This window comes from Oryctolagus cuniculus, chromosome 5 (assembly GCF_964237555.1).
Source record: "Oryctolagus cuniculus chromosome 5, mOryCun1.1, whole genome shotgun sequence".
NCBI lineage: Eukaryota > Metazoa > Chordata > Mammalia > Lagomorpha > Leporidae > Oryctolagus > Oryctolagus cuniculus.
The window spans coordinates 113,037,472-113,061,167 of record NC_091436.1 but is presented as its reverse complement, the minus strand read 5'-3'; the positions used below and the strand labels follow the sequence as shown (position 1 = coordinate 113,061,167).

At 37.5% G+C, this 23,696-nt stretch overlaps 1 protein-coding gene across 41 annotated transcripts in view; it reads right to left on the bottom strand.

Moving 5' to 3' along the window:
* The window catches only part of DST (dystonin), a 486,283-nt gene that overhangs the window by 32,847 nt on the left and 429,740 nt on the right, over nucleotides 1-23,696 (bottom strand). For all 41 annotated transcript variants that reach the window (XR_007923259.2, XR_011388661.1, XR_011388662.1 and 38 more), the window contains 14 exons: nucleotides 22,568-22,771; nucleotides 20,515-20,746; nucleotides 19,382-19,608; nucleotides 17,112-17,234; nucleotides 16,847-16,948; nucleotides 14,412-14,513; nucleotides 12,834-13,007; nucleotides 12,344-12,499; nucleotides 9,340-9,537; nucleotides 8,887-9,015; nucleotides 5,548-5,718; nucleotides 4,477-4,632; nucleotides 4,076-4,282; nucleotides 314-433 (listed from right to left, as the gene is read on the bottom strand). Coding sequence is in view for 38 of the 41 variants with exons in the window: in XM_051855540.2 (XP_051711500.1) it covers nucleotides 314-433; nucleotides 4,076-4,282; nucleotides 4,477-4,632; nucleotides 5,548-5,718; nucleotides 8,887-9,015; nucleotides 9,340-9,537; nucleotides 12,344-12,499; nucleotides 12,834-13,007; nucleotides 14,412-14,513; nucleotides 16,847-16,948; nucleotides 17,112-17,234; nucleotides 19,382-19,608; nucleotides 20,515-20,746; nucleotides 22,568-22,771 (2,301 nt within the window). In the remaining 3 variants the exon portion in view is untranslated. The remainder of the gene's footprint in view (nucleotides 1-313; nucleotides 434-4,075; nucleotides 4,283-4,476; nucleotides 4,633-5,547; nucleotides 5,719-8,886; nucleotides 9,016-9,339; nucleotides 9,538-12,343; nucleotides 12,500-12,833; nucleotides 13,008-14,411; nucleotides 14,514-16,846; nucleotides 16,949-17,111; nucleotides 17,235-19,381; nucleotides 19,609-20,514; nucleotides 20,747-22,567; nucleotides 22,772-23,696) is intronic.

Genomic DNA, 23,696 nt, shown 5'->3' with positions numbered 1-23,696 from the left:
GTGCCCCGGCTCAATAGGCTAATCAAAAAAAAAAAAAAATACTAGATCATAGAGGAGTTCCAGTTTTAATTTTGCATGTTTTTCTCTTTAACATCAATTAAATGGTCAGTCACTAAAAAGTAAAGACATTATTGCCACCCACACAACATGAAGGATAACTGATTTTAAATTTAAGATAAATTCACTTTGGACAGCCATTTTCCTCTATTGAAGAAATCCTCTATATAGGATTAATAAAATAATGATCAAATGAGAATCTGAAAGAGATCTTGAAATACTTGAGACAATACAGCCTTCTTAATTACAGACCTACCTTATGCTGCGCAAGCTGTGTTTTTATTTTGTCTGGATCATTGGCGATTTCTAGTTCAGCATCCAAAGACTTTTCTGACTCTTCCAGCCACTCCATGAGTTTACTCCAAGCTTCGTGGAACTGTAAATGCACACACACACAAACAAAAATCATATCTGTGTCCAGAAATGCTTCGATTGTACTATGTTTGGAAACTCTGTTTTTTGGGCCAGCACTGTGCTGCGGTGGGTTGCCACTGGCCTGCGACACAGGCATCTCATACAGGCGCCAGTTCAAGTTCCATCTGCTCAGCTTCTGATTCAGCTCCCTGCTGATGCGGTTGGGAAACCAGCGGAAGATGGTTCAAGTACTTGGGCCCCTGAACCCATGGGGGAGACCTGGAGGAAGCTCCTGGTTTTGGCCTGGCACAGCCCTGGTCATTGCAGCCCTTTAGAGAGTGAATCAGCAGATGGAAGATCTTTCTCTCTCTCTCTCTTTGTAACTGTGACTTTCAAATAAATAAATAAATAACAATAAATCTAAACAAAAAAATCTATATCTTTTTAAAAAATTAATATTAATGGAAATGCTCAAAATTAACTCAAAATTTCCTCCAAAGAAGGAAAAGGTAGTACTTTGATCAGAAAATTACAGAATGTCTCACTCATAATGCTTGGCATTTGGGGTTGTGTACCGTGCCCACTTTATCACCCATTCAATGTAGCAGCTTTAACAAAAAAGAAGAATGAGCCTACAAACAGTTAAGGAGCTTCAGGGAGAAATTTTTTTCCTTTCCTTTTCTTTTGATAAAAAAATAACATAAACTCTCAGAATTTCCCCACTACTGCTGTCTCTGGATAGATCTGGGTCTACTTCTAAGGAGATTAATTCCAATATGAAGGAAGACGATGCAGAGGGTGAGCGGGAAGTTTATAGCTAGCAGATTCATGTTTACAAGTAACAAGAACACAACGAGGTCATCATATTCCTGTTTAATATAAAGACAGTCCAACATCTGTACTGCTCCTCTCAAAATCCTCAAATCAACATGTGTGCCTCATATACTGCTTTTCTTCAAATAAGCATCCATGATACACGAGACCTAACAAGGATTAATTCTCTTTGCATTTAGGACCATGCAAATATCTAGTGCTACACATAACTGATTTCAACCATAGTCACTTTCTTTGTTTAGCATAAAGAACTAGCAGGTTCTATTTTTGGGAGCCAAACAGTGAAATTTGTTATAAATTATTTCTCATAATAAACTTAAGTGATCAGACATATTAACAAAAAACAAATTAAAATCTTTTGTATAGCAAAGCACATTAATAATGAAAGAACAAAAAGACATTTAACAGTAAGAGCACAGTAAGGGCACAGAATGACAAATTGCAGGGCCCGGAGGAGTGGAGGATTATCACGCTACAAACCTGCTCTCCTGCATGTCCCTCCTACAACTCTAATTAACCTAAACATGGAAACAATGGAGGCCAGAAAAGGCGCATCCATCGACAGAGTCAGAGAGTTATGATTAGCACCTGAGCTAGCTGAAATACTGAACTATTACTATTAATTATTAAAGCATTAAAATCTAATATCTCAAAAATCGAGCTATCTGAATATGAAAGAAGTAACGTATGAAACAAACAGCTGGTAGTTTGACTCCAACTAACAGACTTGCTACTAACAGTTGTAGGGTAAGCTCATTGCTGTAAATTCACAGGTTCTAAGGCTGGCCCGGCTCTCAAATCTACTCTTAAGACATATAAGTAGAGGGAATACTACAAATTTGCAGTGAAAACAGTTGAAAGTGTTTACGTAAAGTTAGTTAATTAAACAAACTGAGGCAGGGGCTAGCACCGTGGCATAGCAGGTAAAGCCATCATCGGCAACCATAAAAGCGCCACTTCATGTCCCAGCTGTTCTACTTCTGAACCGGCTCCTGAAAAAAGCAGCAGAGGATGGCCCAAGTACTTCTGCCCTGCCACCTACTTGGGAGATACAACTGAAACAACTCCTGGCTCCTGGCCCAGTTCTGGCTATTGTGGTCATCTGAGGAGTGAGCCAGCAAATGGACACTCTCTCTCTCTTCTGTGTGTGTGTGTGTGTGAGAGAGAGATCTTCTGTAATTCTGACTTCCATATAAACAAATAAATCTTTAAAGAAGTAAACAAAATGAGGCAATTACAATTAATTAAGTAGAGAAAGGAGGAAGAAAATAAGCAACCAACTACGGTTACCCATGAAACCTTTCTAAGTTAGTTGTTTGTAATTCTCAGAATTTCTATCCTAAACATGGCACTATGCCACAGAGGAAAAGCTCATGTTCAGAATTAATATTGTCAGGGCCGGTGCTGTGGCATAGTGGGTAAAGCCACCGCCTGCACTGCCAGCATCCTATATGGGCAAAAGTTTAAGTCCCAGCTGCTCCACTTCCGATCCAGCTCTCTGCTACGGCCTGGAAAAGCAGTAGAAGATGGCCCAAGTCCTTTGGTCCCTGCACCCATGTGCAGGAAGAAGCTCCTGGCTCCTGGCTTTGGTCAGCACAGCTCTGGCCATTGCGGCCAATTAGGGAGTGAACCAATGAATGGAAGACCTCTCTCTCTCTGCCTCTCCTTCTCTGTGTAACTCAGACTTTCAAATAAATAAATAAATCTTTTTTAAAAAATATTGTCTTAGCAAAACATTCAAAACTCATTTTATTCCAGATACTCTCTTGTAATACTGAGTATGTCATAGCTCCACTCAAAAAAGATACATGTGGCATATTATTCTGTAACAAAGAAATCTGTCTGTTTTAAAGCTTGCAAAAATTCAGAGTATAGCTTTACAAACACTGAAGCACTAAACTCTCATGCCATCTTTCTGCATTGACCCAGTAAGCCTGGCTCCCCACACAATGAAGTGTAACCCAATACAACACTAGAAAAATGCAGCAGAAGGGGCACAAAGAGTAATTATAAAAGTCAGCCTTAATGTTATGCTAAGTTTCTAGTAAAAAAATCCTCAAGGATAAGATATATATGTATATAAAATATATACATATGTGTGTGTGTGTGTGTGTGTATATATATATATATATATGTGCCAATCAAGGTAGGTAAAGCTTTTCCCATGGAGCACAGGGACACAGGGAGATACATAACTTTACCTCCTCTTTTTGTTTAGTCTAGAAGGAAATGTCAGACAAAAGGAATAAAAAAATTTCCTTGTGAGATTCAGGAGATGCTTTAGGTTACATAGAAAAGCCATCCACAAAAGATTTAATCCATTTCAAAGTGAGATGGGGCAGTATCGGAATGGCTGATCAACAATGTTCACAGAGGTGAGAGATGTCCATCACCTTCTGACAAAGTCTGTGCCCTTTCAGAAAACGATCTGGGAAGCCACCTGTCTGGTTCTCAGCTCTGAGAGTTTGTAAAGAAAGCTCGGCTTAGGAATTAAACAAACTATGGTGCCTTACTCTGTGTCTGAGAGTGGAGGAAAAAGACAAATAAACAAACCCGATAACACAATTTTGGGCTTCCTTTTGGGCCTTAATGATAATGGCCTATGATGTCAAGCTATAATCAGTCTTTTTAAGATTGGCCTCCAAGGTCTGAGGTTGCTGCCAGGCCAAAAAGTGATGTCAGCATTCAAATCTAGGCCACAGCCCTTCCTTGGCTCTGTGTCCTGTTATATCTAATACAGCCTGTGATAAAAGTACATTAATAACATACATGTCAACAGCTAGGACTCATTTACTGCTAAGCTCTGACAGTTTTTAGAAAGGCTTCTTACCTGTTTGGCCCTTTTCCTTGCATCGTCCAAAGATCTTCCTCTTTCTACTAAGCGCTGAACCACTTTTTCCCATCGACCTTGTACACTGATCAGTAGATTCTTAATGAGGACAACATCCTGCTTCTGACTGAAATATTTTAGGTGGGTTCCAGTTTTGTCCAGCTCTATTATCTGCTCACGGTGAGAATTTACTTCATTGGCAAATACCTTTACGCCAAAAAAAGGACACAATTAAAAACAAGTGAAAAACTGATTGATCTTAAAAATGCTTCTAGTGTCAGGAAAGTGAAATTATTTTCAAGGACGAAAGAAAGTTTGCAAACTGCTAAATTCATGCTTTTTACATTAAAAAAAATCTAGTGTCTGAAAGGAGAAGATTAGCCAATTGAGTCACTACATACCTTGTGTTCATCAATTTGAAACAAGACTGTGTCCAGGATAAGACTTGGCCGAGAAGCTACGTTTAGGGTCTGTTCAGCCTGGGTAAGCCAGTTGATGAAGTCTTGGAGAGAATTGTGGAACTCCATTGCCAAGTTCAGGGCCTCTTCCAGTTTAGTCTGTGAAGATGGATCATTTAGTATTCGATGTTTAATGGCTTTGGGTATTTTGTTTGCTTTAGTTTAACCATTCTCTGGCAGGTTCCTTAGCCATCTTCACTTAAATTATGCATATCTAAGCTAACCTCAGAATTTATGAACAGTACAGGTTTTCAATTAACTCCTGGCAAACTAAACTCCTTTTAAGGCTAGTAAGAAGCATCTCATTCCAGCTGAAAAGTTTTAATTGTGTCTTTTGGCATCTAACCAAAGAACACAATTACTAAGAGAATCAGTAAAATGAAAAAAAAATTGACATTCCTGCAGTTAATTTTGGGTGTCAAAATGCTATGAAATACACTTTAAGTTCTAGCTCTATTAGTTGGGGCATTTAATTTGGTTATATTGTATTTAATTTAGTTATATTTGCCTATTATTTTTTATTTAGCATTAAACAATACTACTGGGATTTCTTAGATTATTGCTTCTTTTTTTAAAATGCCAAAAGCATATTGGCAATTTAAAATAAATGTTAATGCCTTCTTCATGGAATTTTAATGTAAGTGCTTGTAAAATATATACACACTCATCTTACTCTTTCTATCTCCCAACTCCACCCACAGATCAGCTCTTTGTTAAGTAAGTGTGATCAGAATACTTAAATCCCAGAATTAAAGTGGTTCATAACCTTTAAAAATGTACCTGAGTAACACTTGATTGATGACACAACTGTACTTACATTAAATAGATCCCTTAAACTTTATTCTCTTGTCTTAAAATAGAATATAGTATTCAAATGAACCATGAAAACTTTGAATGTCTACAAAAAGTTTAAACATGAATCACTAAAGTTCTACTCTTGACAGTTCTACTCAGCAATAAAGCAAAACCTATGAAATGAAACACTGATTCTATTACATTAATCAAAGCACATACTTTCCTTTCGTTGAGTTTGGTTTCTACTGATTCCCATTTTTCTTTCAAGTTATTTATGTCTTGGTCAATGTTTGTCTCTGCAGATTTGGGGCATCTTGCAAGCATCTGCTGGCCTTTCTGCATCAGACTCCTATATGTTTCTTCTTTGACATCAAAGGCAGCACAGATTTCCTAAATTGAGATATTCCCAAGTTATATCTCTTGAAAAGAATAGAACCCGAGAGTCCTATTTTTCCAATTGATCCAAAACCCCTCATTATACATTCCTCTCTCTCTGGCATAAAGAACAACCCTGACATATTTAAACTTTTCATTACATTGAAACAACACCTAACCCTATAGTTACACCCTGTCTACTGAGAAAACACAGAAATGATGCTATCGTTTGCAATCCATTCTGGCATAGTAAGGTTTGCAACAATAGTTTAAATGCTGTAAGAAGGGTTTTACTGCAAGTAATTAATCAGCAGCTCCATGACTGTGGGCCTGTAATTTCATTGCTGTGAATCTTAATTTCTTCCTCTTTAAGGGGCGGGACCGGCCCTGTGGCAAAGTGGGTAAAACTGCTGCCTGCAGTGCCAGCATCCCATGCTCCACTTCTGATCCAGCTCTCTGCTATGGCCTGGGAAAGCAGTAGAAGATGGCCCAAGTCCTTGGGCCCCTGCACCTGTGTAGGAGACTGGGAAGAAGCTCCTGGCTTCTGGCTTCGGATTGGTGCAGCTCTGGCCATTGCGGCCGTCTGGGGAGTGAATCAGCAGATGGAAGACCCCCCTCTCTCTCTGCCTCTGCCTCTCTGTAACTCTGACGTTCAAATAAATAAATCTTTTAAAAAATAAAAAGGAAAGAGGCTCCTCTCCTTATCCTATGATACAATATAATATTTTCTTGGCATAACTGAATTCTGGGCTCAGAAAACATGCATAAAAACTGGAAAATAAACAGTAGAGTAAGGTGTTAAAGTTGATTATTCAGACTCTAAAATTACAAGAGTCAAACCTGTGGGAATATGCATATTATTCTCATTTATAACACTTTGAAAGCTTCCAACTATAATACAATGTTTATATTACATGGAGAATATAAGAAAATATTGTTTTAATAAATTCAAAACTTAATATCAATAAAAGAACAATTATACTTCATTTTATAGATTAAACCTAGTTTTACTCCTTTGATTCAGTAATAATGTAGATCAAATCATAGCTTCCACTGAAAAATTATATATTCTCTGTCTCATTAACATTTTTAACATTATAATTTTAAAAATTGAAAAATAATTCATACGCCATAAAATTCACATTTTGACACGTTTTTGTAGTATATTCACAAGATTATGCATCCATTACCACTAATTCCAGAACCTTTCACCATCTCAAAATTTTATTTCTTAAACCTTTTAAAAATTAATCTTTCTAAACATATTTATAATATCACCTACTAAAATCTCTAAATTCTAAAACAAAAATTTTATATATAGCTAAAAATGCAGAAAACTACTATATCATAGTTTTTGTACTTCTCTCCATTTATAGCACAAATCAGAATAACCTGTACTAAAGATAAGCTCTTTGCTTTCAAGTTCTTATTTATATTCTTCCAAATTAACATTTCAAAAAGTTATTTGTCCTTAGAGAATAATTCCAAGCATCTACTTGTTAAAAGAGTTCATTAAACTTTTAATTAATGGATACTTTAAAGGCTATGCAAGCACTTCCAGGGAAGTAGGATGCTACATGGAAGTTACTCAGGTTTTATGGAAAAGGAAGATAAGTGCTCTCAAGCTGTTATTTAATTAGTCACTTTGTCAGAGAAACAAAGGAGTCTCTTGTGGCATCAAACAACAACTACAACAAAATCAAGGACACAATAACTTTCTAAAACAATGAATATACCTTAAAGACTTCTAGAAAATTCTATACTGGATTAGCAGCATCTACTTTTTCCTATTCAGGGTAATTGTTAAATAAGTAAAATATTACCTCCTGTCACAGTCTGTTTTACTTCTCTGTAATGTCTATAAGATGGTTACTTCCTCTCCAATCACCAAACTCAACATTATTCCAAATACGTATAGTTCTGTTTTGATCTTAGATCAATGTTGATAATTACTAATTAGGGTGGCCTCCCATGTACAATGGCCTCTTTCTTTTACTATGTCCCTAGGTACTTCTGATTTTATTTCCCAAGATGTTATCTATCCATATTTGAATATGAAAAAAAAAAACAAATTCTGATGCAAACTCACAAGTGTAAAAATTAGAGGAACAGTTTGTAAAACTCTGAAAGACTTTTCTTTTAGAATGCTCGGAGGGGCCAGCGCTGTGGTATAGCAGGTAAAGCCACTGCCTGCAATACCGGCATCCATATGTCCCGGCCGCTCCACTTCCAATCCAGCTCTCTACTATGGCCTGGGAAAGCAGGAGAAGATGGCCCAAGTTATTGGGCTCCTGCACCCACGTGGGAGACCTGAAAGAAGCTCCTGGCTCCTGGCTTTGGATCGACACAGCTACGGCCATTGTGGCCAATTGGGGAGTGAACCAGTTGATGGAAGACCTCTCTCTCTCTCTCTCTGCCTCTCCTTCTGTCTGTATAACTCTTTCACATACATAAATATATCTTTATTAAAAAAAGAATGCTTGGAACCAAATTATAAGGAGATTATATGAAGAGGAAATGTCAGTAAACCAAAGGTGTTCTAAGTTTAATTCTTGAGTCTATATTCCTATAAAAGAAAACAGAATTTCAACTTTCATTGCTTTGTCCTTCTCACTGTTGAAAGTCAGCAGTGCCACAGAATCTAGGTGGCAAGGGGCCCCCAGGCACGGTCATACAGATTGGACAGGGAAACAGAAGCCTTGTCCTGGTGTCTATTCCTGGTGTAGGTACAAAGTTGAAGACACAACAAACCAGTAACTTCTATAAAACAGTAATATATCTTCCAGACTTCCATGAAACTAGGTGAGAATAGCATGTTTATAACACGTTTTAAGTCAATTTTTATTATTCTGGATATTTTGGTCAGGGCAGAGCAGTTAAGAATTTCTATACAGTCTGACACTAGTGCTCATACCAGCTGATCACTGTGTAGGGAAAACTTTGCTTCTAAAAAATGTGAGTGCTCATACACTGACTCACTAACCTTTGACACCAAGAGTAAGGTCTAACTTGAACATCTGATCAACAAGTGGTGCTCTTTTCTAGTACATATCAATAGTGATTTCTGCCATAAAACTACGTATACTCTAAAGCCTTCTCCCATGATTTATGTATCACTAGGGCCCCTGCAAAATAGTCAGTCTGTTCATCCGAGGCTAGAGCTGCAGGAAGTACTATACATACCATATGGGCATTAAGCTGCTCCCTGGCCGTTTCCGGTAAACCTCCCAGAGGTTTGGATGCCAACAGATGCCGCTCCGTGTCAGTCAACCATTGCTGCAGATCCTCAATTTCGCCATGGAACCCTTTGGCCTGAAGTGATAGAAAGTTGCAAACACCATCACTTTCAGGCAGAAAACAAGGTTCCAAGAATGCCAGCCTGCTAAGCCTCTCTCAGTGCCGGTACGAGCAGCCTGAGTCTCCTTGCCTCTCTTCATCACAGGAGCTCTAGCAGATAAGAGTATTATACTAAGAACTAGAGAGCTGCCTTCTCTCCTGCTCTGTTCTTTATCCCACATATTTGCTCTCTCCTTGACATATAAAAATTAAACAGGAGTCTGAGAACTCAGAAAAGAATTCCATGCTATGTTGGTATTGAGCGCTATAGGAAGTGGCAGAATTTATTCTGAGATTCACCTGGCGCAAGGCACCATCCAGCTGCTGCTTCCGCTGTTCAGTTTTTTCCAAAACATTTTGCCAGCGTTGATTTAAGACCTCTAGCCTGTTCTGAAGGTTGCTTGCTTCTTCTCCTGCACTTGATTCAATTAGATCATTTCCTGCTTTATTAACGGCTTCCACCGTGGACTGATGGGCTAACACATCATTTTGCAGCACCTGAAATGTTAAGAGAACATCTTTTTTGCTCCTCTGTAAAGTGTTCACATTATTTTCAACGCAAATGTTTAACCTTATGGTTATGAAGCATTATTAAACAAAAACAGCAGCAAATACACAGAATTTTCACACTAAGATTTTAAAGGATGGACTTTCTTTCCCTTAACTTTGCAGCTTTCCTGGACTTGCCATTAGTCTACCTACGTCCTTTGAAATGACTGTATGAAAACAATTCGTAAGTTACTTCCATTAGAATGACCTTGCAGTTGATGATCTAAGTCATCCAGGACCATTAAGTGGTCTTTCATTTCATTCAAGCTCATTTTAATTGACCTTAACTTTGATATATTAATTAATTTAAAAGATATTTTACTCCTTTATATCCATTTTCAAATATAAAATTACCACCTAAGGTATACAGTGATGTATTTTATAATTAGCATTGTGAAAGGTAAAAAAAAAAAATAACCATAGGATATTCTTTTATATTCTCTTGGGGCATGGGGGTCAGGGACATTAGATTTAACTGGGAATTAATTAATCTGGGAAGCCCTCACACTGAAGGGAAAGAGATTTCACTGCATATCAGACATAATCAAGTCCAGCAGTCTAAAGTTCAGCTGTTCTTTTATAAGAAAATACAAGTCCCTGGCAAATAATATTTATATGCCAGAAAGCTAACAGATTAATAATGTTCAGATGGGTAAAATGCAGAAAGAGTGGCAAGTGCAGAATGCACTAAGGTGGAAAAAAAATCAGTTTCTTATGCTGAAAAGACTTATACTTTACAGGACAAATACAGCCTTGGTAATAGTTTCCTTTTGAGGAGCCTATGCTTACATTTGTGGGAAGCAGAAGAAACCCCCTTTAATGTTAGTAAGAGTCGACCATAATCCTACCCCACACTCATTGACTCAGGGTTGGCAACGACAAAGCAAAAGAACTTCATCTCTCATCCCATGTAAGACATCAGACATCTGGAAGGAAATCCGAACCAGGGAAGATTCCCAGGGAAGAGCCATCCCCATCTGAAAACACTGTTTCTGGGACCATATTCATGCGCTTTCTGAGGCATCTGGTGAGGGAGTGTTTTTCAAAGGCTATAAAACCGACTGAGTAAGGAGTTATCTTTATAAAAACATGTACTTTGATATGTTAATGGTAGGAATCACTCTCAAGATGTAAGAGCTAAATATTCTTGTGGTCGAAATATAAAAGGTAACCCTGTAAAATTCATTCTTCCAATGGTTTGTGTCCCACTACAAAGGCAGAGCCCAGCAGCAAGAGAGGGATGTGAACAATGCAGCTGGGAGTTCTAAGTCCTCAAACTTTTGATCTTTGAGAAATGGAAGGAAAAGAGAAAAAAGAAAAGGAGCCATTTATAAGCATTCACATAGAGATTATCAGTATTAAAATGTCCCTACTGATCCCCTGTCAAAATCACTGGTCATGGTAATTCATCTTCCCACATATACTATATTATTTGCAGTTCTGACCACCAATATACATTAAAGACAACTCTTCAACTGTCAGATTTGTGAAAATGTAACTGCATCTACAAACCCTACACTATGAGAAGAAACATACCGGGTCTTCATACAGCCAGTCTAGCTAATGATTATTGTTCGAAGCAAGGATACAACAAAGATGTGAAATAATGAAGTGGCCTTCCATGCAATCATTGATTATGCAACATAAATTCTAGTTGGCTAGTTAGATATGGCTGAGTAATGGTTACTGATGTGGCCAACACCAGGCAAAACAGGAAGAAACAGGAAGAAAGGTTTACTGTAGGGAATAATCGCTATGGGAAAAAGTATAAAAGAAGGACAGCCAAAGCAACAACAGCCAGAAACTACATATCACAATCCTGAAGTGCTAAAAACATGCTCTATTTTTAAAATGTTAATGAATCTGTAAAATATGCAAAAACTTTATCTGATAATTAGGGAAAATTATTTAAGTTTAGGATTTATGACTTCAAAGACATTATAATCACTGGAAATGTTAAAACTCTGTACAAGATCATAGGATAAACTCTACTGTGGATGACTTTTTATTAATTAAGTCTGCTGACTTAAGAGATAGGGAATGATCTATTAAGAATTATCAACCAAGTGTCACAAAGGTGACATCAATATAAAATTGTTTCACAATACCTCAAGACAAAAATTTTTAACTCAGAAGCTTTAAATCAAGTGCAGGACATATCAAAACTCTTCTACACATAAAAAAAATTTTACAAGGCTAATTCAGAAAGAAATATGGCAAAGAAAGCTAGTCCTAGCCAAGAGCAACACAGAGACAAAAGGACAAATCATGGCATAATGAGAGATGGACAGATACACAGAAATGTGCTAGACCTTCCAAACAGGCTGCAAATGAGAGAGATGAGATGAAGGTGACCAAGGGAAAAGCATACACCAAACCTCCAGCAAGCAACAACATTTTTAACCTCTAAGGTTTTAGGCTACCCCCAAACAACTTTAAAAATAGGTGGCCTTAATATAACTAGGGATTTAAATCTTCAGTGTCTGTCAGGCAGCCCTCTAATAAGACGTAGCTTCAAATTTTTCATTGGTTGTGTTTGATAATAATTGCCTTGAGGAAGAAGAAGAAAAAATATTTTGATTGTAATCTTTTAAGAAGTTTGTTTTAAGTAGTTTAACCTTCGGGTATAAATGTCTAAACATAAAGTTGTGTTAAAATCACAAACTTGAAAAATGCATAAAGAAATATACAGAAAAACTGATGACAGTAGTAATATATTAGAGAAGAAACAGAATATGAAATAACAGTTACATACATGATGCTTGGCAAGTTCAATTTCAATGGCTTTAGGGTCTCCTCCAACAGGTTTCTGTTCACTTAGCAAACCCTCAGTGTGTGTCAGCCATGCCAAGAGTTCATCCAGAGCGTGTTGGAACTGACCCAGTGCTAACAAAGCACCCTCTAGCTTATGCTACAGAAAAAAATGGAGAGGCAGAAATCAATTTATCAATTTGACATTATGAATGACACACATTCATAAAACAAGGACAAAGAATCAATAGCTTCACGCTGCATAAGTTGTTAAGCATATCCAGTGACCATCATATCATTTTGACATTTTCATTTTGATGCGTTTTGTGCTTCAAAAATGGCTTAAAAGAAAAGCAAGAGGAGTTCTAATGAACTGAGAGAACTGGGGCTTCAACAGTTAATAAGCAAAATCACCTGATTTTGTTTTTATTATATTTCACATTAATATCTGAAATTGAAAAGGTGTAACTCTAAAGAAAAGTCTTGGTATTTACTTGTCTGTTGATAATTCTCTCATCCAGGCTATCCCATATCAACTTCAGCTCCATTAATGGATCTTGAACCGTGTGTTTGTCACTTTCTTCTGTTACTTTCTTCAGCAAGAGTTCTGCTTGATGATTCAGTCTTTCCATTTCTATTTGTTGTTGATAAGCTTCTGACTTAAATTGCTATTTAGTTTTTAAAAAGAGAATATATAATAAAGAGAATTTTAAAATACATCAGTAATTATAAACAAAAATATTCCATGGGTGAGATCTTTATTCTGTTTTGCTATGGGGAAGGGAGGTGACAAAGAATAACAATCTAACATGAAAGAAAATAAGGGTAATTTTTTTCCTTTAGTCAAAGTTTTCTGATGGAAAACCATTTCTAATTTTGTTACTTCATTTTTTTCTCTACCATAAAAATTGACAAATTTCAAGATTGAACTTGTTCCAATATCTAACTATGCACATATATTTTCAAAGAGTTTTGAACTCATAGGAAATAAAAAATATAAAATATGAACCCAGAAAACAATATTTCTAAGAAATTCAAATTAGTATTTCCTGCTTTGAAACATCCTCACAACTTGTATTTCCTAATGATTTTATATTTTCTGTAGCTGAGCCATGTTCATTAGTACTTAGTTATTCCCATACCTCATCAACTGCTAACAAAGAATAACATTATTCTCACTCCTGGTGCTCCCTGTGTTACTGACATAAATCACCTCCACACCTAGACATAAAGTATAGCATGTGTTTACTGTATGAAAAGATTAAGTTTACAAAAACCTCAATCTAATGATGGTAAGGGTAAAAGTCTCAAAAAGAAAAATTTTCTTCTAATATAAATATCCTGTCGTACTTAGAGATGAAAAATAAAGTTTTAAAGCTAGATAATAACTTCACATAAACACCTAGTAGGGCTCACTGAAAATAGTGCACTGTCTCTGTGCATGGGGGATTAGGAAGGAAATAGCTAACCCCACTTTGGTAAATGATTGTGGGTACAGAGGAATTCAAAGAGGAAACAGTCCAGCCATTTTCACAGTTGGAGATCAAGAACCACAAAAGCAAAAATTACAGAGAGAAGCAGATAGAAAACAACATTCTGAGAAATAGTAATAGATCACTGATGTGTTTTCATCCCAGGAGACTGAATGAATGACTCAGAATGTGAAGAAAGAAAAAATGTCGCTGTATGTGTATTGATGACAATGATGCACGACTGAGTGCTATAAAAAGCCTTTCAGGATAATCTAAGCATGTCCCTCTCCCTCCCCTTCCCCCTTTCCCTTCTTCCTCTCCCTCTCCCTCTGTCCACACTTCAATCTGCCCCCAATATGAGGATATCTGAAAGGCTATAAACCCAATCTTCAGAGTAGTTGTCTCAGTACATGTCATTTAGAAATGTTCTTCACCTTTCTGCTTAGTTTTATTTTCTGTTTCTTCTGTCACTATATTAAATCAGATTCATAGTCAAAGAGTAACATTTCAATAATGTAAAAATAAACACATGTCAAGAATCCATGAATCACAAAGTTTAAAATGCAAGTAAGTTTATGATAACTTAGCTTCCACACATACCTTTAGTTCTTCAATTTGCTGCTTGACAGTTTCAAGATCTGTTCCAATTGGAGACATAGAAGCTAATTTGCCACCTGCAATATCTACCCAGTCAAATATTGCCTGAAAGACACATTAGTCCACACGTTATTGTAATAGTACCCTTGTGCTATTATAACAGTACATTTTAAATTGCTACAAGATCTGATGTTATAGAAATATACAATCATAAATCTATATTATAAAAAGAATCTATTCTGTAAAAAATTAGGATGGCTCACCTAAATAAATAAAAATAGCAAATATAAAATATGAAACAGATATAACCTCCAATTCTGCATCCACATTTCCAACCCTTTACTGACTAGGTTCTTAGGATACTAAGAGCTTTCCAAAAAGTTCATTTGTAAAATTTTTATAAATTCAATCATATGAAATAAAATTGTCTATGTTCTCACATGCATAAATATAATGGAAAAAAGACCCAAATCCATGTGTTTATTAAAATAAGAAAAAAGTTCTGTTATTTAGCACTTGAGCACAATATTTGGTTTAACTAATCTTTATGTATTATTTAGAATAGCATTATAATTCTGCACATACAGATGATTAGTATTTAGGTTATTCTGAGCTATAACATAGTTTTCAGAATCTCTTTAAAATATTTTTAGGTAACAAGGGCTAAAAAAGGCTCAACTCACATTTTGTTCAGCTACTATAATACATAAGAAAATTCTTTGGCACTATAATGAATTTGTTAGCCTATACAATAGATGGGAAAATCTTGGAAAATATCTGATGTGTTTTTCAGTTATCATTACTCCACACTGATTAAGAATTTAAGTAACAGCTTGTGAAATAAACTATATTTTACTTTACAGTCAAACCTTGAAAGCTTTGGAGCATGTGGAGCTGTCAACATGAACTACAGCTGGCCGCAGCTATGTAATAAAGCAACCTGGCTCTTCATTGCCATAGGGGATGCTACCAATGCAAGACCAACCAATGCAAGGGCCGGTGAAAGGCCTTGTTTTTCTAGTATAGGTTGAGTATCCCTTACCTTAAATGCTCGGGATCAAAAGTATTTCAGATTTTAGATTTTTCAGATATTGGACTATTTGCAAAGACTTAACCAGTTGAGCATCTCTACTCCAAAATTCAAAATCAAAAATATACCCAAATCTGATTTTTTTTGACCACTGCCATCATGTTCAAAAGTTTTGGATTTTGGAGAATTTGAGATTTTAGATTCTTTGGATTAGGGATACTCAAACTGTTAGCAGTAGAATCTGCACAAATCATGGTATCTGGGCTGTGACCCAAAAGGCTAAATGAGTTGGCAGTGCCACTTCTAGCCATGGAAGGAAGAGTGCCACTCTATGACTCACTAGAAGCACACAAAAATCAAGGCCAGGTCCCACAGAGAGAGGGCTGGAGCCCGGTTTACTTACCGGCCATTAATACCTAACTATAAAAATGAATAATTTTTTTTTAAAAAGGGGGGAAGGGGAAGTTACAGCAAGGTGTTATTTGTAGTGAATTTTTTCATATATTTCCAAAGTACAAAACACGTTTTGGCTGACATAAGCCTGGCTTTTGATATTTATTTTTATAAATACAGAAATGGAGCAGCATAATGAAAAAGGAAAAGCTGTTCTCATCTAAGATTTAAAAATAATATTCACTTAGTGTTATGGAAATACTTAGGAAAGCTTTTTCCATATGGTAAGGGGGATGAAAGATTAAACTCCTGCCAACCTGTTAGGAAATGGAACAAAGTTAAGGAAGGTAGGGAAAGAAATATCATTCAGTTGAGCTCAACTGACATTTTTAATATTAAAAAAATCAACTTAAAAGTTGTTAATGAACTGAATTAGAACCTTGAAAAGATGTTAAAAACAACTACTAAAAGGAATTATATATATGGAAACAAAGAAAGCATTTTTTACACATCAGATTATGACCTAACAAAATAGAAATCTATTTTTGTACATGGAGAACACTGGCTTACAATCAAATTTCTTTACTTCTGACTTTGGTTAAACTTAGAGATATTTTTAGGTAGTGTTTACTCCTTTCATCTCATTCCACTCAATGTTAGAACAGAATTCACATTCAGTTCCATTTCACTGTTTGGTGCTGAACCACTTAGGAGAAACACACTGTGTGGGAATTGTACTTTCACTTTAAAACACATTAAACTATTTCTTTCTAAAGCAAATTTCATGGAGTGTCTATATAAAACCATGTTTAGAGGTGCATGTAAACCTATACATATCTGAAAGGTCAGAGATACCATCTAAAAGGGGAAACATGAGTTGGACGAGGCATAGGTGTGCCCACAACTGCACGCACACTGGCTGTTCTGCAGTGGTGCTGTTGCGCAGGTCTGTGAGCACTCATCGGTAGGAATCCTCCTGCCAGCCGAGGCCAGCAGACTCCTCTCACCGCCTTACCTGCAGTCCATCCTGGTACTGAACAGCAGCCTGCATGGCCTCCTCGAGCTTGTCGACCCGGTCCTTCCAAGCTTTGTTTAGAGAATCCCATGCTGAATTTAACTACAATTCAAAGGTCAGAACTCTTTTAGTGTCCTGTTTTAAATTTGCAACTTCTATATTTTTAACAAATTTAAACAAATTTAAATTTTATACTTTTAACAAATATATTGTGTGCATTTTTAAAAAAGCATTCTGATAAGAATGGAAGAGATGTGAGTTGTACCTCATCTATGCTTTTCTTGACAATGGGTTTGTCTGGCTCCCCGCATGCAGCAATGAGTTCAGAACCCAGGTTAATAACCATGTCCAGCTCTTCCTGCAGTCCATCTATTTCTTCCCTGATGGCCTAGAATAAGAAAATGAGAGTCTTAAAAATTTTAGGCAAAGCCACACTGAAACTGGAAAGTTGCATACAAAGATCTATAAATGGTGCTTTCTAGGAACGGGAATTATGATCACTTTTTCTTCCCATTTCCTACATTTCTGAAATACAGTTGTTCTTTTTTTTTTTTTTTGGACAGGCAGAGTTAGACAGTGAGAGAGAGACAGAGACAGAGAGAAAGGTCTTCCTGCCGTTGGTTCACCCCCAAAATGGCCACCACGGCCAGTGTGCTGTGCCACTCCGAAGTGAAGAGCCAGGTGCTTCCTCCTGGTCTCCCATGGGGTGCAGGGCCCAAGCACTTGGGCCATCCTCCACTGCGCTCCCAGGCCACAGCAGAGAGCCGGACTGAAAGAGGAGCAACCAGGACAGAATCCGGCGCCCCAACCAGGACTAGAATCTGGGATGCCGGCGCCACAGGTGGAGGATTAGTCTAGTGAGCTGTGGCGCCGGCCTGAAATACAGTTTTTCAACACAGAAACAGAAGAGAAGTAATATTTTCAAGGAAAAACAGTAACAAATGACAAATGTTTACTACAAAGGTTAAGAAATAATAAAAATATCAACAATACTGCATAGTATGGAAACAGATTTTATTTTCCAAACCAATTAGCTTGGTAATATATATTTAAAATAGGCATAAAATATAAATTAAATTCAAATACTATACACATATTAATGTATTTGTTAGCAGATTTAGGATAATCTAATTTTGGATTTATATGTTAGGACCTTCAACTACAAAAATATGAGTACGATGGAAATGTGGCATCCTAATTTTTCTTCCATTTTCTTAGTTAAATATATTTACTCACTCAACAAACATTTAAGAAACATCAACCAAGCCCTAAACTAGACACTGGCAATACAAAGAAAATTAGACACAGCTAGAAAAAGACACAGGGCCATTCTCTTCAAGGGGCCAAGGTACAGTAGGAAAGACAGAGGAATAAGCAATGATAAGTCATACTATGTACAGAGTCTTCTTGCAGGAGGAAAGTATTGTGGGAACCCAGACAGACTAACCCGGCTATAACTATGTAAGAAAGGATTTCAGGGTCAGCATTGTGGCATAGCTGGTAAAGCTGCTGCCTACAATGTCAGAATCTCAAATGTGTGCTGGTTTGTGACCCTGCTGTTCCACTTTCATCCGACTCCTGACTGGTGCGCCCAGGAAACGAGTGGAAGACAGCCCAAGTGCATGGGCCCCAGCACCCACGTGGGAGAGAGACCTGGAGGAGGCCTCTGGCTCCAGCCTTGCACAGCCCCAGGCATTGCAGTCATTTGGAGAATGACCCAGCAGATGGAAGATCTCTCTGTCTCTCCCTCTCTCTCTGTACCTCTGTCTTTCAAATAAAAAACTAAATCTTAAAAAAAAGAAAAAAACAACAACAACAAGAAAATATAGGAAAGATTTCACATCAGGAGTGATAATCTAACCGAACCCTGACACTTGAGCAGGACTGGAAGAAGGAATGACACAAAGGGCATTCCAGGTAAGGAAATCAAATGTGTAAAGGCACAGTTGCTAAAAAAAAAAAAAAACCAAAAAAAAAACAAGGCAGTTTGGGGCAAGCTACTTTCTAAATTGCTGGAAGAGACGGAGCCCATAAAGGCAAACTAGGAAAAATGCGTTGAAAACACAGTTACAGGCCAGGCTATAGGGATGCATACACGGGGATGAAAAACGCTACACTGCCGCATTCTAGGGAGTTTGGAATTTATGCAACAGGCAAGGGATGCCTTTGAGGTTTTTCAAGCAGCAACAAATAAGAGCAGTCCAGAGAGATAACTGGCAGCAAGGTTAGAGGTCTGGCAAGGAAAGCGGTTCTGTACTTTGGAAGCCAAGAAAGAGATAATGAGGCCTTGAAATAAGGCAGAGCACTGAGGATAGAGAGAGATTATTTTAAACATACAGTTTCCAAGTGAAATTTGCGGGTATACTCTATCTCCTACTAACCACTATGCATTCCACTTTTGAAACCAAATATAAATTTTAACAGAGTGATTCCCAAGAGTTATCAAGGGAATCCAGGTTTCATTATGCCACAGTCATGTATGTTTGTGTTTTTAACCTTAAGTCACAGTTTTTTTTTTTTTTTTTTTTTTCTTACCTCTGCTGATTCTTGCTGTTGTTTCACTACGGAAGGATCAATGCCAGGATCCTCCAGGTCCCGGATGAAATCCTGAGTGTCTTTAGTGGTAACGACCAACGACATGTGATCACACCAAAATTTTTCTGCTAACTCCATCACATCCAGGAGCTTGGCTTCCCTTTCTTCCACCAGCGTGTGTATGTTCTCCCAAATGAAAATCATTTGGTCAAGCTTATCCTGAACAGCTAATGAGCAACAAACAAACAGAAACAGTATCAGAGAGGCTACTGGTTAGCCCCATGTAAGCAATAAAGCAGAATCTTTTATTTTCATGGAAAGCAGTGGTTCCATTTCTTATGCATCTAAAACTGGGCCAACTTTTAGTTGATCTCAGTCTGCTGGGTATCATTGGGCCCAAGAGCTTACAGCATACAATGCAAGGTCTATAGCTCTCCTACTCTTGCTAAACCAAAGCTCTTTCTTGCAAAACTGGATGTCGAAAGCTAAGAGAGATCTGAGGAGACCCATGTTCACCAAGTTTTAAGTTCTAAGTTCCCCAAGGCTGGCTTTAATCCCAAAGCAAGTGAAATAACTATCTAGGTGTATTTTCAATTCTCTTTGAATCAAGAATAAAGTTGTCTGCTCAGTCCCAGGTAGACAGCAACGTATGATAAGCCACTTGGGCTTCTTTCCAGAGAATCCTTATCATGCATTTATGCCACACACATATTCTTCCTTTTGAATCCAAGCTCATGTCTCCAAGATGGCTAGCTGTGATCCCAGTTGCTATTCCTGTGGCTATGGATGGAAGATGTGTGCTATGTGTAGTCAGTACAGTAAAGACAAAAAAACAAATGCATAAAAGACCCTAGCTCTGGCCTTAATAGCATTGTGCTCTAACCTACTGTTGTAAAAGGTATGAAGAATACATTGTCTTTGTACAATGGCACACTTTGTATTCAAGCAGTTAATCTCACAAACACAGGGAAACACTAACAAAGGATTTGTATACATAGCCCTTCAACCCTAACATGTCATATTTGTAATACTTTTTCTAAGTTACGCAATTGGATTGTCAACAAGCAACATAAAAATTTAAGGGTTGGTTTACAGAGTCAAGCTTAATCATTTCATTATTCTAAAATTATTACCTTTGGCAGATATGTCTTTGTCAGTACCCCCGGATCTAGCAATCATTTCCTCTCCCCTCTGTTTGAGTGTTTCATACAATGGTTGCAGCTTTTCCATGTCTACCGACACGTTCTTATTCTCACTGATCTGCTCCTTGATCTTTTCCACCTCTGCAGAGATGGAGGGCGGCTGCCTCAAACGCTCCACAATGCGCTCTAGGCTCTCAAGGATCTGGTCAATCTTGTCGTGGAACTAGTGGTAAAACAATGAGATAATTTATGGCAAAAAGACCAAATGTAAACACTGGATGGCAAAATCTATTTAATGTCCCAATCAAGAAGTACACCTCAGTTCCTTTTGTCAATGGATCCTTTTAAAGAGATATACCTAGCTGGTGTATGAAGACATGCCTAAAATCTGACTAACACGTATTTCCCTGTCACAACACTCATGCAGAAGAGACATAGTTTCTCATTCACTAAGAATTGGTATATGTAAACATAACTGGACAGCCGGCAGCAGCATCTATTTTAGTATTGCTTCATTTTGTTAACAGAATTCAAATTGGTTTTATTTTATTTTTTTTAAGATTTATTTTTATTTATTTGAAAGACAGAGTTAGAGAGAGAGGTAGAGACAGAGAGAGAAGGGGGTCTTCTATCTGCTGGTTCATTCCCCAGATGGCCTCAACAGCTGGAGCTGTGCCAATCCCAAGCCAGGGTCCAGGAGCTTCCTCTGGGCCTCCCACGCGGGTGCAAGGGCCCAAGGTTTTGGGCCATCTTCTACTGCTATCCCAGGCCATAGCAGGGAGCTAGATTAGAAGAGGAGCAGCTGGGACTTGAACTGGCGCCCATATGGGATGCCGGTGCTTCAGGCCAGGGCGATAACCTGCTGCGCCACAGCACCGGCCCCTCAAATTGGTTTTAAAAATGAAGTTCAATGGCTTGGTGTTGTGAGGTAGCAAGCTAAGCCTCTGCTTGCAATGTTGGCATCCCATATCAGAGTACCAGATTGAGTTCTTGATTCAGTCTGGACTAGGCTTGGACATTGTGGTCATTTGGGGGAACCACAGGATGGAGCATCGATCTCTCTCTCCCTCTCTCTCTCCCACACCCCACTGTCTGCCACTCTGCCTTTCAAATACATAAAAAAAAAACCTTTAAAAAGAAAGGTTCAGAAAGTTGGTTGTTTTATGTATCAAAATGGATTGTTTTCCTCCCTTTTGAGATATTTTGGCTACCTTAAAAGTCATATTATTTAAATGTGAAATCCACAGTGAGTCCTGTCCCGATTGGACTCAAAGGAGTCCTTTAAGTTATGCATTTCCTGAAAAATAATAATAATAAAAAGTCCCTAGTGATATATCAGAAATTTCTATTTAATTCATGGGCTAGCACATAGAGAAATCCATGAAAGAATTTTACATCTGCATTTGTAAAGGTTATCATAGACAATTAAGCAAAGCTATAAAAACTTGCTCTTTCATAAGTTATTTGCTATCTTCAAAGTTAAATGAGCTATCACACAGGATTACAGAAAACGGGCCACTGTAATATCCTCTATCTATAATGATACCAAATACTGAAAAATGGAAACCCTATAGGTAATTTCAAAAGTTAACTTCTTAAAAAAAGAAGTTTTAAAGAAAAGAAGAAAGAAATCAATTTCTACCTTTATATTCTTTTCCTTTTTATTCAGCCTATTATTCAGTCTTCTGACTTCTTTTTGGGGAATGTTCTATAAATAACGGTAATCTGACTTTATCTTTCCCAATGGCAAAGATTACATTCCACTCAGGACAGGCACTAAATTAAACATTTGGACAATGATGACAATTTTATGTTTCTTAAGTCACTGCAAAATTAATTTTTTGTTGTTGTACCTTCAAGCAACCAAAGAAATATAAAGGCTGGATGTATGTAAGCATTACTTCCAAGGGACAAAGACATCAATACTCATAGTTGATGTAGTGAAATGATTTTGGTTAAAATTTAATGAAGAGATCCAGGATAACAACTTTCCAAGCTTTGTAGTTTAGAAGAACCCAATTCTACTTCTAGTGAAAATGATTACCTGTGTTGACTGAGAAATGGCTTCATCCAGTGCCACAGCCCGCTTCTTGACATCTTCTTTAATTTGACTGTAAAGGGTGTCAGCTGCCACGTACTTCTCTTGGATGGAAAAGCCTTCCCCTGGGCTCAATTCCAGTAACTGAGGCCCAGTTTTGTTCATCTTATCTATATGAGGCTTGTGTTCAGCTATCAACTCTCGCAGTTGCTATAACAAACCAAACAGCTTCTCAGTATCCCAAGGTCACACCTCCATATTACAGCTGTCCACACCCCCAATGCATCCAGCTGGCAAGAAATGCCAAACAAAGGCCCTCCCCAACACATGGTACTTAACACACTACAGCTCAGACAACTCCTGGCTAGGATGAGATGGCCCTGACACAAAAACTCAACAGTTTGGTCATGTCAAAGCCCCTTTAAGAGTCCACACAAAAATGCTGGTTGAGTGAATAATGAATCCCAGTTCATCATGCGTTTCATACCAATAGTAGAACATTATGACAAGAATATTAGCCAATGGTCATATTACAAGAAAAGATTTTGAACTCACAATATCCCCAACCTACAGGGACCAGGACATAAATCTTGCTGTTCTCTTCTGTACACTTATGACATATATGAAGGAAAGGGAGAGGGAGGGAGGAAGAGTAAGAGGAAGGAAGGGCGGGAGGGAAGGAATGGAAAGCAGCTCAGTAGAAGGCTGACATAATCTGAGAGAAAAAACTCAAGGTAAAGGGATGTTAGGGCAGTGTAAGCCCATAAGACGTTGCAATTACATATGTGAGAACATATAAAATATATGCACATATTATATTATATGGTATATGTATGTATTAATTTATTCTACCTACAAGAGTACTTCAAAAAGCACATGGAAAATGGAATCAAAAGATAAGTTCATTTGGGCACATGAAAATATCTGAAATCCATGTATAATTTTTCATAACACATTTTTCACAATAATGCTGAAGAACCCTCATTATGCACAGATTTCAAGTTTTTCTGCATCAAAATATGCATATTTTAATTTTCTTTTCCACAAATATTTTGAAGGGAAAAGGGAAGCTGTAGATGTCAGACCAATTCTAGCTTTAATATTCTATAAGGCATGCTTGGAAAACAAGCTTAGT